The sequence below is a fragment of the Schistosoma mansoni genome, chromosome 2 (genome assembly GCF_000237925.1).
Source record: "Schistosoma mansoni strain Puerto Rico chromosome 2, complete genome".
Classification (NCBI taxonomy): domain Eukaryota; kingdom Metazoa; phylum Platyhelminthes; class Trematoda; order Strigeidida; family Schistosomatidae; genus Schistosoma; species Schistosoma mansoni.
This window is the reverse complement of record NC_031496.1, coordinates 19,005,992-19,023,685: the sequence shown is the minus strand read 5'-3', so window position 1 is coordinate 19,023,685 and position 17,694 is coordinate 19,005,992. Positions and strand designations below refer to the sequence as shown.

Sequence of the window (17,694 nt, the reverse complement as noted above, 5' to 3'; positions counted from 1 at the left end):
TAGTAATTTTTTGCCAAAGCTTGTCAGGTTTAGAGTCCTTCAAACGGGTGAGGCAGTAGCCATCAGGATGAAGAAACCGGAACTATACGTACAGAAGAGATATCTCCAACCCCTGCTCCTCTTTCGATGCATCGGAAGTAAGGTATATTGAGGCATTATGCACAGTATGCACATACGTCAATTAGAGATGTGACCAGGGCCAGTCCGAGTCACATGGAAGGGAATATCCTTATCTTTATTCACAAATTTCTTTGCATTATTATTATTATTATTATTATTATTATTATTATTATTATTATCGGTTAAACATCATTATTAATCCTCCCTATACATGGTTCATTCATTTCGCATTGATCCTTCCTTATTACGTCTTACTAATTTTTCACACAATTTAGTCTTCCACTTGATCGAATTGTAATTGCACGATCATATCTCTCTCACCCTATCTGACACATATTTATTCTGATCACAGATCTTAAATTTTCATTTAACCTATATAGAAATATAAATCAGTTTACTGATTGTTCATAAATAGTTTGAAATTAATTATTACAAGCTGACATTATCCGAAAATATGTTTCAAGGTAGGGAATGAAAGATGTGTAAACTTTCATATTACTAATGGCCCCCTAAAACTCAGAAAACATTTCAAGCGTAGAATATATTCCCCTTTCGAAAAACTAAATTTTTTTAAAGCGATTACTGTTTTTCACATTCAGCTAAGTTTTCAACATGTCAATTAATTGAATAAGACAGACGTAGTGTTTGAAGCATAAGCTTTTCCACCAGGAAACCTGAAGGTTTCGATCTTTTCGAGAAACATGAAACAGTTTCTCATCACTTCTCGATCTACAAAAGCTACTTTCGTTAATGTCCAGTTTGATAAGTATATCCAGATTTGGTAAATTTATATCTTTAAGAAATAAGTGTGTGAGAAGGTACGCATATAATTGTGATAGCATTTACCACATAATGAGTAATTAATCTAATCTATTTACCTGAGAATTTAAAACCTGTGTGTCAACCCGTGAAAGGTTAATCTCGGAACCGTTAATTGATTGTTTTATAAAAAAAACATGCTTCTAGAACATACAAACATCTAGAGATATGTTTATTTATTGAAACTAACAATGTACTGTTATAAACTACAAACCAATTTGACTCAATAAACATGATAAAACGTTACAATTAAAACATGATAGCAAAATTTAGAAATGTAAGGTTGGTTAACATTTTTCGTGATCATTTTCCAAGAGAATTAACAAGTACTCATTTATTTTTATTGCTGAAAGGTTTGTGTTATAACTTGTGTCCGAGTGCCCTAGTTTATATATGACGGACCAGTGACACACGAAACCCGTACGAGCAGTCTAGAGTACTTAGTGGTATCTTCTTCCTGCCTCAACCATTTAGTTAAGTCCAGAACAGCAATAACAGCCTCTGCAATATGAATCATTATTCCCAAACCTACTGGGTTTAGATACCAATCACACAGACCACATCTGATGTGTGGGCGAGGATGACAATGATTGGTTGTCTTGATGAGTCAGACATTAGATAGGATGACAGGTGTTATATGTGTTTTATATTCTCCTATCCTTATTATTTATGGACACTTATTGATGGACTGTTATTGATTGACAGTTCCTCGTGTCGGATTTTGGTGTGGAAATATATTGACGTTGTAGTCAGGCTAATCTCATGTTCTTGATCTGAGTTGTGTTGAAGTCCTGTAGAACAGACACTGGGTGGGAATCTAGTGTAGATATTCGTCTAAGGTAAATTAACGTCCCACATACGTGTAAGAAGTGAAAGGACTGTTATAACAAGAAACCTCCAGCGTTATAACAAGTATCCTCTTAACGTTTATAACAACATCGTACCACAAAATAGTAAATAATATTTGTACAAGATTCAGTCAAATGTGGCTGTAAATGTGAGAGGCAGTAATTAATAGACTGAGGATAACTCAAGAACCGTAAATTGTATAGTAATAGTCCATAGGTCAAAAAGAAGCATATGATAAGAGGAACATGAATATGGATAATTAAGTTACTTAACAATTATACAATAGGAAGTATACGTATCGTATTGGTCCATAAATAGTCCTGAAAGTTACCATTCATAATTCTCTTCAGGATATAACAGTTTGTGAGGATCATTTTTATTTGTTCATGGATTTACGTTAGTTGAACAATCAATGAGACAGGGAGTTTTGGAAAACTATTTCATCTCAGTATGAGACTTTTATTAAGTGCACTAACTCAGTGATCTGAAGGTAACGTGCTGGTAGCGAACCCTGAAGATCCTGAGTACGATCTCGGGAGGAACTCTTAATGCATAGTTTTGAGGTGTTTTATAATTGGAAAAAAACTGTTGTTCAGTATCTTCCAGTGTGCAGTGGTACCCCAGCTGATTTCAGTCTTTGACGAATGGAACCTAAAAATATCCTTTTAATTTAGTCGATAACATCTAAGGAACTCAATGCGATTTTGGTTATAGTTGATAGTTTTTCCGGACAGAGATTCATTCTGATAAAAATGTCAAATAATCCAATAGTAATAATGTGTCATTATGTTTGAAAGGAAATTACATAAATTATATAGAATAAGAATTAGTAGAAGCATAAAATACAATACTTACATCAACGAACTGTGAAGTGAAATGATTACAATTGAAATGTAGTAAATGGTAAGCGTCACCACGGAATTCATCAGCTAAACTAGCAAGCAAACGTTCTACAGCTTTTTTCGATAAATACGTCCGACCCATATATAATCTTTCTCTGAATCAACGGAAAAAAAATAAAACAACATTTTATAAGGAATGATATTTTTGGAGTCATTAAACGAATCATTTGGTGTAATATTCATTTGTGAGATGTTAGTTTGGTTTTCATAGGTTTGAATAATGAGTGATTTACGTCTATACAACATTATTATACAAATAATAAAATAATAAAAATGAGTCGGGACGAACTCCACATTGTCAAGTAATGTAAGTGTATCTCAGTCAGTATTTGGGGCCACGTTTTCGTTTATTTAATCACTTATTGTAGATATTTTAGAATAATTTATCCAATAAAATTAATCGGTGTGTGTGAATTACGATAGCGTAAATAATAATTCTCACCTCATTTTGATTGATTGCCAGGCGCAAGGTCAAAATGGAAAACAACAATGGAGTTTATCCCCAGTCAGAAAAACTGTTGATAGGTATTCTTGCCTAACTTATGTATAGTAGTAATGGTGTGGGTATTTGATCCCTCTTCCCTAGTACATACCCTAATTAACTTTCTTCAAACACGGTGCAAACGACCCTTGGTTTAAGGCATGAATCATCAAATTTCTAAATTGTCATCTGTAATTCACTGCATAACTTGATATTTTAGCAAATGACTGATTAATCATTATTATAATTGTCCAATCATCAAAAAGATTTTTGGTAAACAAACATAGTTGTCGGTATCATTACCAAGGTTCGACTTAATTATTTCAAATAAATTGAGCATTAGGTAGAGAATAAATTTTATTTATTCTCTGAAGTGGCTTACATCGAGTCACGAAACATCAGAAAATCTAATTTTTCTAATCATTGGGATATTACAAATACATTATTTATTTAAAACATGGTTATCATCTATAACTGTCAAAATTAAATAGTTTTTAAGGGTGCGATTACTGATGTAGCTTGCTTGTAAAATACAAACTTATGTACTCTGAGCCACATTGATGATACTATTCGGCTGTCCAAGTAGAATGAGGTAGAGCAAAGATTGAACCTATTGGTTGAAACCTAAATACTTTAATTACTAAGACACTGTGTTTTCAAGGGTAAAAATGAGTTGATTATTTCCACCTGAAATTCTCATGCCTTGATGAAGATGAGTGTCAAAATGTGTGCTACAGTGAATAGACATACATTTGAACGAGTCATGTATAGAATATATACTTCAGAAAGTCTACAAGTCATATATTTACACAGCACGGTGTAACTTGTCTACGGATGAAGATTATAAAACTGGTCATTGAAGTGTTTGAGCTGTATCTAACACAAAGTGATTATTTTAATATCATATAATCTTATAAGCAATAATTTTGATCATCTACAAAATTGAACTAGGTGTTGTAATAAGTGAGTCCCAATGATAACGAAACTAAGTAAATGGTATAGGATTGACAGTTAAAAGCTGAAAAGAAATCATACAATACAAAATGAGAAAATAAATAAAACGTGACTTCACTAGAAATTGTCAATAACACAAAATATTCAATTGAATGAGTCATTATATCTTTTAGAAGATCTACAGATTTAAAAAAGGATCGGGGAATAATACGAATAGTAAGCCTACAACTGTCAAAATAATGATTAGAAGAATGTGATATTATATTCTTACGCATAACATCTGACCACGATTTAAAAACACTTAAAATGAAAAGTATAGATTAGGTAAAATAATGAAAACTGATCAAACGGTTTGAATGGCAATTTACGTATAAGAATTAACAAAAGGAATGACCATTTGGTTAAATTAGCCCCGTTGAACATATATGATATTCACTTTCAACTGAGTACTGGAAGATACAAAATAGTTATAAATTGACGGATTGAATTAATTCAAAGATATGAGAATAGTAACACAACGATTCAAATCATTATATTTTGTATCAATATACTATGAAGGTGTGAACAAAGTAATACAACACATGCTTAGAATGAGGAGTAAAAGATTCATCTAAAGAAATCTTTTGTCACTAAAAATGGAATTAATTAAATTAATACAAACAATTTATAAAGTTTAGACGGTCATTAGAATTTTTATTGAGACATTTGTTCAATGTTGACTCACTTTAACAATCACGAAAACTTATGTAGTATTGACGAGATTAAAACTAACGTAAAGATATTTGTTTAGGATATATTATAGCTCAGAGTTGATAGGCCTGGTAGTACGCACTTTTCTTTTCTTTTTTTGGTTCAAAAGTATGGTCAAAAAGGTAGAGAAAGCACAAGTATACATTCTATTTAGTATTTAAGGCATGAAACTTTCAGTCACTAAATCCCAGATACGAACCCCGTTGTACTTAATTTGGTTTGAGGAACCGAATATTATCATAAGCCATCACAATAAGAGTATCCCTCATGACTACGTATAGGGCGGATGAGTTAACTTATTTATTTCGAACTAAAAGCAGATATGAAGGCCGGGTATTTTGTTAGCAAATAAGTGATCCTAGGAATGGCAGAGGCGTATAACTAAACCCAAATCATACCTTGCTTAGATGGGGTTATAGAGGTTGTGAAACTAAGTGCCTGAAGACATCAGTAGACAACACTTAAAATCGACTTTATTGGCAACCAGACCGATTGTTTCCGGACTTATGCATGATCAATTGATATGTAAATTGATAAATGAACTCTCTTCTGCTACTGCCCTATTTCCGTCATTTGTCTTTAAAGATTTTGTTAATGATATAATTTTCTATCTTATTGCTTAGTAACATGGTCACTTTGATTTAAATGATGCATTTGTTGTTGCACAATTATAGAAAAACGTTATATGTTAACATAATATTTGATGAAAAGTAAAAAACATTTAGTTCAACTAAGACTTACTTGAATGAAATTTCTTCACCTAAACTGTCAATATCCATTGGTGTAGTCTGGAAGATACCGCTACTTGCAAATGGATGTCCACCAAAACCGAATTCTAAATGGAAAGATAAAAATAACATTTAAAATTTCACTATAAAACTGTTACTTACCTCTATCGTATACTACAGTTCCAGTATGATAAGCACCCATTTTCAAACCATTAGGCCAATGCTATATGAAAGAATATATATGATATTTTAAAAGTAAAATATAATACTCACCAAATGATATACATTTACGTACACAGGTTCACCAAGATTTTTAAAATTTCTGGTTAATTCATTTCCCACAGATGGTGCAAATGACTCAGATTTATTAGGAAGCATTGAAAATGAAGATCTTTTTCAAAACAAAGTTTTATCGTAAAAATTAACGAGATGAAAATAATCAACTGAAGCTAATAACTAGTCGTATGCTGTTTCAGTATTTATAATGAAAGAAACTACATGTCAATCAACAGGTAGGTTGCATTTCGTTGATAATATATGAATGCAAAACTTGGATAAATTTGACTGCTGTGGTTATTGATATACATAAACGCTACAAGATTTTCTGTACAAAAAAATAAAAAAGGGATTAATAATAAATAAAAGTAGGAAACGATAAAATAACAATAAAACAGTTCAGTATGTGTGAAATTTCATGGTATCTGTATTGAAATATTAATTTATAATTACCATAGAAAGCAATGTGATCTTCGCCCCCAAAATGCCCTGGTACGGCCGAGAGTGGGAAGAGTCCGCTCTCCCTCTCGAAATGCTCTCACATGGCCACGCGTATATAGCCTCTCCCAGGGAAGTCCTACCCACTGCCTTCTCGTGGCGGGGGTGTTGCTCACGAAAGTGAGAGGACGAAAAGTGAATGTCCGGCGCTTTAACCAGGTCGGTGGACACGGAAAGTCCACCTAGGGGAGTTGGAAAACCCTGATTCCAAACCAATGGTGCACATGGGCTCCAGTATCCTGATGGAACGAATGGCGAATGAACCTGCTGTTGGTCAACGGCTACCATGGGACTGCATCTCCTCACGATGCTCCACTGTCTTGTGGATCAGACCTTTAGGTCAAAGGCTCCGGGTGTGGCCCCCTAAGAAAACCACCTGCTTCAGTTTGGGCACATGGGCAGTATCACAGCCCTCACACAAATAAATGAAATGATTTCTACTGACAATTCTATTTACGCGCTTACTATATGCCAGACAATTTACATTATTATTATTATTATTATTATTATTAACCATGTCGCTTATTCACTCCCTTTTATTCCCAATCTGTGTACCCTTACTTTCCAACTTATGCAGCAGCTCGCCCATGGTGGAAACTCTGTTCTATCTAAACGATCTCTAGTCACTGTCTGGTCGAAAGTGAATGCTTCCACCGATTACGAATATTGAACCAGTCTTTCTGAAATCACGTACGCCGTTCAAGCTGGCTTCCTTCAACGTTTGCACACTAATGCAGATAAGACAACAGATTGGGCTGGCTATGTCTTTAGAAAGTCTTAATGTTGACGTCTGTTATCTATCCGAGACCCGTATTCAAGACTCTAGTGAAGTACTTCAAATTCACTCTCCATCTGTCGCTTCGAAAAGCTTGTTTCACATGCGCTTATCCAGGGACCCTGTGGCATCCTCGTCTGGTCTTGCTGGCGTTGGTGTTGCACTAAGCGCTAGAGCTGAGGCAGCACTAATCGATTGGATCCCCATTAACAGTCGGTTATGTGCTGTTAGATTAGAAAGTTCCATCAAAGGAGGAAGAAATCGGCGTGAGAAACGATATCTTTTCGTCATTTCTGCCTATGCCCAGATAGATTGCAGCCCGGATGCAATCAAGGATGAGTTCCACCACCAGTTAACTGTTCTTCTCCAAAAAGCGCGTTCGACAGATATTGTAGTATTAGCTGGAGACTTGAATGCACATGTCGAGCGTCTAGGCACAGAAGAGAGTCGTCTAGGTGGCCGACGGGGACTTGTTGGTCGCAGGACAGATAACGGGGACCGTCTACTAAAACTGTGCACAGACCACAACCTGTTTCTGGCTAGCACCAACTTCCGGCACAGTCACCGCCGATGTGCCACCTGGCGTCCTCCCTCTGCATCTCAAGCCTGGACTCAGACTGATCACATCACGATCAGCTACCGCTAGTGTGGTTGTGTACAAGATTGCCGCTCCTTTTTGAGTACCTATCTGGAGTCTGATCATGCCCTGGTCTGCGCCAATCTTACCTTACTTTTCAGTGGCCAACGAATTGATCGTCATCAAAGGATTGATGCTAGTAAATTTGTTGCAAGTAAGTATCGAACCGAGCCAGCTTCTAGGCTAGCTACCATCCCACCGAAAAGTATAGATGAGCATTGGTTGCAACTGCATGACGCCATGAAAATGGCGAGTAAAGTCGCTTGCGGCTTCGCGAAAAGTCTCGCTTATAAGCACTGGGTTTCTTCTGGCTCCTTACAACTGATCGAAACCCATCGGTCTACTCCGGGTGACTGTGAGTATGACCACAAACGAAGGCTGTTACGTAGTGAAATTGAGCAAAGCTTGCGTAAGGACCGAGAAGCCTGGTGGTCGGAGCGTGCTAATGAGATGGAAGCAACAGCTGCATCTGGTAACTGCCGGAAGCTCTTCCAACTCATCCGAGCCACTGGCAGCAAGAAGTCTGGTGTGAGTGAAACAATCTACGAGGATGATGGGATGCCAATCACTAACATCTCTCGACGTCTTGGACGATGGGCAGAATTCTTCGAAGGGCAATTCAACTGGCCTGCTGCTCCGGCAACATCGACCAGTTTGTTCTGCACACATGGCTGGTGACGACTGATCCACCAAACGAGGCGGAAGTCCTCAAGGAACTCCAACTCTTGAAGCGCTACAAATCACCTGGCCCAGATGACTAACTTCAGGCTCTTTTTAAAGATGGTGGTGACTTTCTGACTAAGGAATCGATTAAGTTGTTTACAAAGGTTTGGGAGCTAGAAAGTGTTCCAACATCATGGAATGAGTCAATAGTCGTCCCTATCTTTAAAAAAGGTTCACGTCGTTCCTGCAATAACTATCGGGGGATAAGTCTACTTCCGATTGCGTCCAAACTATTGGCTTCTGTCATTCTTCGTAGGTTGTTTAAAACCCGAGAACGATTGACTCGCGAGGAGCAGGCTGGTTTTCGTTCTGGTCGAGGATGCATTGATCACATCTTCACCCTCCGCCAAATGTTAGAACACCGTCATACTTATCACAGGCCAACAATCGTAGTGTTTCTTGATATCAGGGCTGCCTTCGATTCGTTGGACAGGACTGTTCTCTGGGATTGTCTATTGAAGAAGGGTGTGCCTGAGAAGTTCATTAACATCTTAAAGGCCCTGTACACTAACACCTCAGGCAAAGTGAGGGCATACAATCACCTTTCTCCCTTGTTCCATTCAAGCAGTGGGGTTAGGCAGGGTTGCCCAATCTCACCATTCCTCTTCAACTTTGCCATCGATGACATTCTGGAAACAACTCTGATGGATGTAAATAATTGCGGTGTGGATATGTTGCCTGGAGAAATACTTCTCGACCTTGAGTATGCGGATGATATTGTCTTACTGTGCGATAATGCCCAAGGCACGCAATCCGCACTTAATCAGTTGGCAATCAGTGTCCGCAGGTACGGTATCTGCTTTGCACTCTCCAAGTGCAAATTACTCCTACAAGACTGGCAGGATTCTCATCCTGTACTCACCCTGGATGGTGAGCAGATTGAATTAGTTGAGAAGTTCGTGTATCTAGGTAGCTACATAAGTGCTGGTGGTGGCGTGAGTGATGAGATCGATGCACGTATAGTGAAAGCCAGAGCGGCTTATGCCAATCTGGGCCATCTTTGGCGCCTTCGTGATGTTAGTCTGGCTGTAAAAGGTCGGATCTTCAACGCGTCGGTGAGAGCAGTAATACAGAGGTTAGGTATCGAGTGTCCGGGCGCAGAGACGATAATTCAATTGGTGTCACCATCTTGAAACACCGACTTCGGTGGCTTGGACATGTTCTACGAATGTCGTCCCAGAGAATCCCACGTCGTGCATTATTTGCCGACTCTGGGACTGGTTGGAAAAAGTGGAGAGGAGGTCAGTGTATGACATGGTGTCGTGGTATGAAAGGAAGCTGCAAAGAGTTAGCTTCTGTTGGTCCTTCACGACTCCCTGGATGGGGTCCGAGAGATGATGCAACACAGTGGCTAGAGACATTTTCAGATATGGCTCAGAATAGAAGCCAGTGGCGAGCCTGCTGTAATCATCTTTTACTTTCTTCATGAAGAGTGGTTATAACTTTCTTAACTGAGAGAGTTCTTCTGGTTGTACATTTCAGTTCCTTTATTATTACTCTTCTCTTTTATTCATCCTTTTTTCCTTTTATATATACGCATCTTCCCCCTTTCTCTTCCCATTCTCATTGTTTTGTGTAGCGCATATGTATCTGGTGCCCCTTTGTACCAATATGTATGTGTTTAAATAAATAAATACACAGGAGGAGCCTGAGAAAACTCATTTTATCAAATGTCTTTAAAAGGACATTCGATAATTAAGTGTGTCGATCTAGAGACATCAGGAATTCTTCTCATTGCATTCTAGCAAACATGGAGAATAATACTGAACTTTTGCTGAGTATGTTCAGTATTTATACAGGACAAAACAGACAGACAGACAGACATTATCAACATGACGTGGCACAGATGTACTTTGGCCCAAATCACCACACATGACTGGCATAACAAAATGAAAGTACTGTAGTAGTAATCATAAAAATAAAGACTAGATTGTGGGAATATGATCTGGAAAGACAGTGGAAAATTATGTATCAAGGGGTGCTGGAACTCAAGATCGAGATGAAGACAAAGAAGGAATGCACCTCTGCCTCTGCGAACGATTCTAAGTCATATTATCTAGAATTATTAACCACTGACCAAGGTTATCGTGTTGATCCCAACCAGGTATTCCAAATCTACCAACATCCCTCAGATGGACAGTTAGTGACATCATGGACTGATGTCACGTATTGGTTTGTTCCCCCAAGCTTTTTCCCAACCTACTCCTACATTAGGCAGTATCACTAGATGAGGTAGATGGTGGTTAAGCATATATAACATATATCATGCTAAATTTGGTTAAAGTACTGAGTGAAGAATCAACTGCCCATGTGTAGTAAATTGACAGAGGCTAAAGTAGGTCATGTTTTCTATGATATGTCTCTAAAAACGATTTGTGGTCAAATGACTGAATGGTAGGACTTCAAAAAGATGCAAATCAGACTAATCATTATGGCAACCACCTCTTTCCATATGCCGAACTGATTGGAATCGATAGACTTACCTCTGACTTATATATACGAGATAGTAACTCAGTTCATTTAACCAGTAATCTCAGACCATCATATTTTAAAAATACTGGGGACAAATCAATAGCTTCTTTCGCATTAAGAATTAAACAAATGATGCATCACTCAGTGTGGCTGTAAGTCCGAAGATTAAAACGTAATGGGATTAGTTGAGTTGATCTCTAGAAGCTGATGATATTCGACGGCTCTCTGTCTGAGGACCATTGTATCAGTGGAAGCTATTAATATTCAATGTAACTGCTGTCAACGAACACGCATTCATGTCTCCGATTTTTCGATAATAATGGTTGGTTTTCGATATATAAGTCATTCTAAAGCACTATATCTAGTGTCATAGACATATTCTGTGTATCACAATCCTTCGGCTTTGTAGACAAAAATTATCTGATGACCATGTGACTAGTCAGAAGAAATAAGTACGGTATTTTCTGATAAGTAGTCATTGGATTATAACTGGATTGATGTACATCTGTATTTATACCACAACTCCCTAGAACGGTACTTACGAATACATGACTGGGCGGCTTGATATATCCTCTGATCCATGAACACCCGATCGTTGCTGCTACCTTGACGTGGTGGTCGGGCTTGCCTATCGTGATGAACCAACCGAGCTATGCTGGCTGGGACAATCGTTCCTTAAGGTCCTACCATGCCAGACAGGTCGGTTGAAGAGCGGTAAGACTAAAAGCAGCAATCCCCTGGTCCGAAGGCGAAGTCGTACTGCCGACTGTACAGAGGTGTGACGGCAGTAAGGTGTTTCCTTCAGACAACCAGCATGACAGCGATGCTGCCTTCCCACAAGGAGGGGTGGTGTTAGAAAAGGTCAACCCTAAAATTGCACACCTCGCCTTATCCCACGGATTTCCGTCTCCGGCGGTAAGGTCCTTTGAAGAACGGAGCTAACACGTCAAAAATCCCCCACAAAAAGGCCGTGCGTGACCGGCCTCAAGCAGTTGTCCCTTGGGCACTGCGGTCACGCTTCCAGGTCGTTAAGACCAACACTAATCCAACTTCTTTTTCAGGTCCCTCAAGAAATACCCTTCCACGGTGTGGGCAGCCGGGAAGTGACATCAGCCCTTGAACCCGTAACAGCATACGAGACCAAGTTGGTTACATTCAAATTCTTCCTAAACCTCCTAATAACTCTCTTATCTCCACGACTAACCCTTCCCACGTCCTTTTATCACCTCGCACCGCTAGGGCAAACGATTCAAGTACACGGAACGTTATTCCTGGTCTCCTGAAACCACGCTCTAAACTACATGTAGGAACTTTTAACGTCCGAACATTGTGCCAAATAGGACAACAGGCCTCCCAAGCTAGGACTTTAGAATCTCGCACCATCGATGTGTGCTGCGTCTCCGAAACGCGCATACAAGATTTGTGTAGCGTCATTCATTTGACCTTACCATGTCATAATAAAGAACCAACTCGATTCACGCTTCGTGTATCTAGAAGTCCTGATGCTGCTTCCCGTGGACTCACTGGCGTAGGTATAGCATCAAGTCCAAGGGCAGAACTAGCTCTTCTGGACTGGATCCCAGTAGACAGTCGTCTATGCGCTGTCCGACTAAACGGATCAATAGGGACTCAGAAAGATAGAGAAACTCGTCGTTGCCTCTTCGTCGTCTCTGCCTACTCTCCCACTGACTGCAGCTCAGACGATATAAAAGATGAGTTCTACAGAAAACTTTCTGACCTCCGAAAAGCTAGGCGTTCTGATGTAGTAATAGTGGCTGGTGACTTTAATGCTCAAGTAGGTAAACTGAGTGAAAGGGAAAGACACCTGGGTGGATCTTATGGCGTCATGGCGAAAAGAACAGATAAAGGCGACCGTCTATAGCAGCTGTGCTCAGATAACCACCTATTTCTTGCGAATACTAACTTTCAGCATAAGGAAAAGCATCTTTTGACATGGCGACCCCCGAATTCATCCCAACGTTTGACCCAATTAGATCACATCGCTATCAGCCACCGATGGAAGGGCTGGGTAGAAGACTGTCGCTCATTCTGGAGCACATGTTTAGACTCAGATCATGCTCTAGCGCGAGCACGTATCTGTCTGCGTCTTACTGGACGTAGAAAAGACACTGCAGGGAAGCCTCTAAGGGTTCTACTTAATGATAGGCAAGCTAAGAATATATTTCAGGAACAACTAGAAAAACAGTTAGGCAGACATGTAAGTTGTGCCCACCCTGAGCCAGCGTGGAATGACATCCGAAAAGCTGTGGAAACAGCAGTGATATCCGCTAGTAAGGTAAACCATAAGGTTAGGGAGAAACAATGGGTCTCGGCAGCATCTACCGCACTGATAGATGCTCGAAAACTCATCCCACCTGGCTCTGAACATAACAAAGAGCGAAGTCAGCTTAAGCGCAGGCTAATAAGAAGCCTACGCAATGATCGTGAACAGTGGTGGGTAGCGAAAGCAAGAGAGATGGAAAAGGCAGCGGCAATAGGTAACAGCAGACAGCTATTCAGACTTATTAAAGAAACCGGCATTAGGAACCCAACTATTAGCGAAACTATCTCAGACAAAGATGGGCATATCATTCATTCTCAATCCAGGAGATTGGATCGATGGGCAGAACACTTTAGGGATCAGTTCAACTGGCCTTCAGCCACACTTCAGTTACCCACGATCCCCAGTCGACCTGAATGGCAAATTGATATAAGTCCTCCAGCTCTCTACGAGGTTGAAAAAGCCATAGGAAACCTGAAGCGAGGGAGAGCAGCAGGACCTGACAGGTTTACCCCTGAGATTTTTAAGGATGGTGGTCCAGTACTAGCAACGAGACTGACTGAGGTCTTAGGTAGAATCTGGGAACTGGACGTAATTCCATCTGACTGGTCCCACTCACTGATTGTGCCTGTCTATAAGAAAGGACAAAAGTCCTCTTGTGACAATCACAGAGGGATCAGTTTAATTAATATAGTGACTAAAATATTAGCTTCAATAATACTTGGACGCCTAACCAAAGCTCGTGAAGAGCAGACTAGAGAAAACCAGGCTGGTTTCTGACCTGGACGTGGTTGCATAGATCAGGTCCTAGAACATAGACACACATTCAGACGTCCAACAATCGTAGTATTTCTTGACCTTAAGGCGGTATTTGACTCAGTTGATCGAGAGGTTCTATGGCAGTGTTTGTCACTGAAAGGAGTACCAGAGAAGTACATTAACCTCATAAAGGCTCTCTACTCGAACACAACTGGTCGAGTTAGAGCCTATGGCGAACTGTCATCAGAATTGGTTACCTCAAGTGGTGTTCGTCAGAGCTGTCCACTCTCGCCATTCTTGTTTAACTTTGTCGTTGACATACTTTTAGAGATAACACTTTCATCAGCTAAACCTCCAGGAGTTGAATTTTTACCAGGAGGCTCACTTGCCGACTTAGAATACGCCGATGACATAGTTTTATTTGGTGAAGACGCTGACAAAATGCAGAGTCTTCTAACCACTATAAGCAACTATGCAGGCATGTTCGGGATGCGATTCTCTCCCTCGAAGTGCAAAATGTTACTTCAGGATTGGGTTGCATCGACACCTGAACTAATGATAGGGAGTTAAGTAGTTGAGCGTGTTGATAGCTTCACTTATCTTGGGAGTCTCATCAGCCCTTGTGATCTGGTGTGTGACGAAATCTCAACACGGATACAGAAGGCTCGTCTAGCTTTCGCTAACTTGAGTCATTTATGGCGTAGGCGAGATATCCGTCTAGCAACCAAAGGACGGGTTTACTGTGCAGCAGTTCGTTCCGTCCTACTTTATGGCAGTGAAACATGGCCAATAAGAGTAGAGGATATTCGTAGGCTATTATTATTCGATCATAGGTGTCTTCGAAGCATTGCTCGTATATCCTGGGACCACCGGGTAAGTAATACAGTTGTTAGGAAGCGGGTACTAGGTAATGATGGCAAATCGATTGATGAATTAGTGAAACTTTATCAGTTGAGATGGCTGGGACACGTGTTACGTATGCCCAACCACCGACTGCCCCGACGTACAATGTTTTATGGTGTAGGAGTAGGTTGGAAGAAAGCTAGGGGCGGCCAGACCAAAACGTGGCACAAATCCATGAAGTCACTGACAAGTGGACTGAGCCATGTTGGTAGGTGTAGACTACCTGGTTGGGATTCGCGAGATGATAGCAACCGATGGTTAGAGACCTTGAATGACATGACTTAAAATCGTTTGCAATGGCGAAGGTGCATCCACTCTTTGTGTTCTACCAAATTCTGATTCTCTAAATTCCTCATGTCCCTGTCCTTTTTCTCTTTTCAAATTTGTCTCACTGTATTATACTCCTTCAATAACATCTTCAAACCCTAATCTTTCACATAATGCTTACACTCTTACTACTTCTACCACTATGGGATTTGAATCGACTTCATCTCTGTGCTAATGTGGTATGGCAGCTCGAACTGACGTACGTACGTACGAAGTTCTAAGCTGTGACTGACTGACTGACTAATCCATGAACCTTGCCATATCAAAAAGTGAACAAAGTTCCAAAACAGTGACGCAAAGAATGACATCAAACTTCCAAAAAATTCAACGTGAGCTTAGGTTGCTATCGCCCGAACGCGATAACAAAGAGGAAACGGCAATGGGATGTCAAAGTACGCGATAAGAGTAAACATTATAGATTGACCTTTCCATTGGTTATAAAGATTAAGATTGTACGACGTGTTTTCGTCTGTCAAATGTAAGATATGTTAAAGATTATTCCCTCTAATATCTATACTAAGTAAAAAATGAAATAGTTATACTGACCGATTTTAGTTTGAAGTTGCATCAAACCTGATGCACCTTTTGATGACGAAATAAAGGTATGAATAGAGGATATGAGCTAGACGTTTGCCAACTTACACATACTTGTAGGTAGACAATATACCTCCTTGTCTAAAATAGACCAGTATACTGAGAAGCAGTGTCGTCTATACTAATAAACATTTATTTTGTACATGTTTCTTTATTATGACCACTTACTCAAGTTTGAAACCATAAAACTTGGAGAGAACTTATCGAATGACTACACCTTTATTGTCACTCAATTATAATACACGAATACATTTTACTGGGATGGTACATCATGGGAACACCTTTGACAGGTAGTGGGGAAACTGGCTGGAGAACCTTGAAGCACGATTAAACCCAAGAAGGGCAATAAACGGGAAAGATACCTGAGATATACTAAGTACTTAGAGTTATTGTTTGTCGCAGTGGGATATAATGCTGACACGTGAGTAGATCCAACTGGTGTTGGGGGAGACTACCATTACAATCACAGTATTCGCTTTTCTGTCAGGAACTTGTGCACGTATTCAGGTTACCAATTCTGCAAGAGAACACAAATGTAGCTACTCGTCATGGTGTATCTAATAAACTTTCAATTTCATTCTAGCTGTGATTGTGAATAAGCCGAAAACAAACACGAGTGCTTGTAAAGTGTTGTATTTTCGGAGTTATATGGTCTAACATGACCATAAAAAACTATCATTTGAAAATCCTGTAAGGATCATTAAAGATCATTAGATAGACGATTCTTTCCTTTCTTATCTATCTTTTACTGCATATGAAACTTGCTTGCACAATACTGACGTTAACGTTTGTAGAGATATTATTCACCTGTAGAACCATACTCCTAAGGTAGGTTATCTTATTTTCGAACGATCGTACGATCTTCAGATAACAAAGACTTGTAGTTAGTAAGTCATATAAGGCCTTTCACCATCAGCGATACCGCTACTATCTAACATAATCGAATCCATTTCACTATGATGTCAAGTTCTGATAACTTGAGATAATGCAGATTTATCAAAGGTTTCATGTTGGTTACGAATGACTGACGACCATCGTTACGCAAAAACGATTAAAAAATTGTGAATTCGGCATATAACTCAAAATAACTTAGGCAGTACTAACAAACCCAAGGCCAAATTTATTTTTATCGCATTAGTTATGAGAGTTATAAGGGCAACAACTACGGACACATACTTGACGGTTACGTTTTACAAATATTGAAGCTACTTAACTAGAAAGTGGAGTCAGAGTGCAATTTTAGTTTCTAGGAGAAACACAGAAATATTTCAATCTATATAATCCTGCTTGACCTGATGAGGTACTTTCATTACAACCAAAGCAAGAAAGATGATTGGAATGGGTTACTGTATGCCCAAATGTCTATGGAAAATTGGAGTACTGAACTCCAACTTGTTGAATAACATAAACAACCATTGTCTCAATGTAATTTGAACAAACTAATTTTATAACCAATAGATACAGTTTACATTGTCAACAAATGTGATACCATCATGAATAAAATTCTATAAGCGAAATAAATACCTAAGTAAGAAGATCCAGCAATGAGATTTGATATACCAGAAACCGACTTACCGTTTTGTTACGAAGTAACGTAAGCATTTGAAGTTTCGGGTATTTTTCTAATTTTTAAAACAAAACCTTAAATTAAAAGACTCTGACTTATTGAATGCTTCCCCGAATATCTCATGAATTTAGATTTGTAGTAAACATCAACTTCTTACATATTTGTAGACCTCTCAATAACCAATCAGTTTCTTTCCCACTATTATAATTTATTGGTTCGAGTAAACATTTTCTTTTTAATTGTGTGAGAATGTTTTCGTTTGCCACAGTGCGAAATTTC

General features: G+C 39.1%; 1 protein-coding gene across 1 annotated transcript in view; it reads right to left on the bottom strand.

The window, feature by feature from the left end:
* Smp_004200.1 (hypothetical protein) overlaps positions 1-17,459 on the bottom strand; it is a gene marked incomplete at its 3' end in the record, with an annotated part of 28,050 nt that extends 10,591 nt beyond the window's left edge. Inside the window, exons 1-6 of the mRNA XM_018795978.1 lie at positions 17,424-17,459; positions 16,017-16,365; positions 15,897-15,969; positions 5,877-6,207; positions 5,766-5,826; positions 5,617-5,710 (exon numbers count right to left, since the gene is read on the bottom strand). Coding sequence (XP_018650236.1) covers positions 5,617-5,710; positions 5,766-5,826; positions 5,877-5,981 — 260 coding nt within the window. The 5' untranslated portion in view covers positions 5,982-6,207; positions 15,897-15,969; positions 16,017-16,365; positions 17,424-17,459. The remainder of the gene's footprint in view (positions 1-5,616; positions 5,711-5,765; positions 5,827-5,876; positions 6,208-15,896; positions 15,970-16,016; positions 16,366-17,423) is intronic.
* Positions 17,460-17,694: the final 235 nt, after the last annotated feature.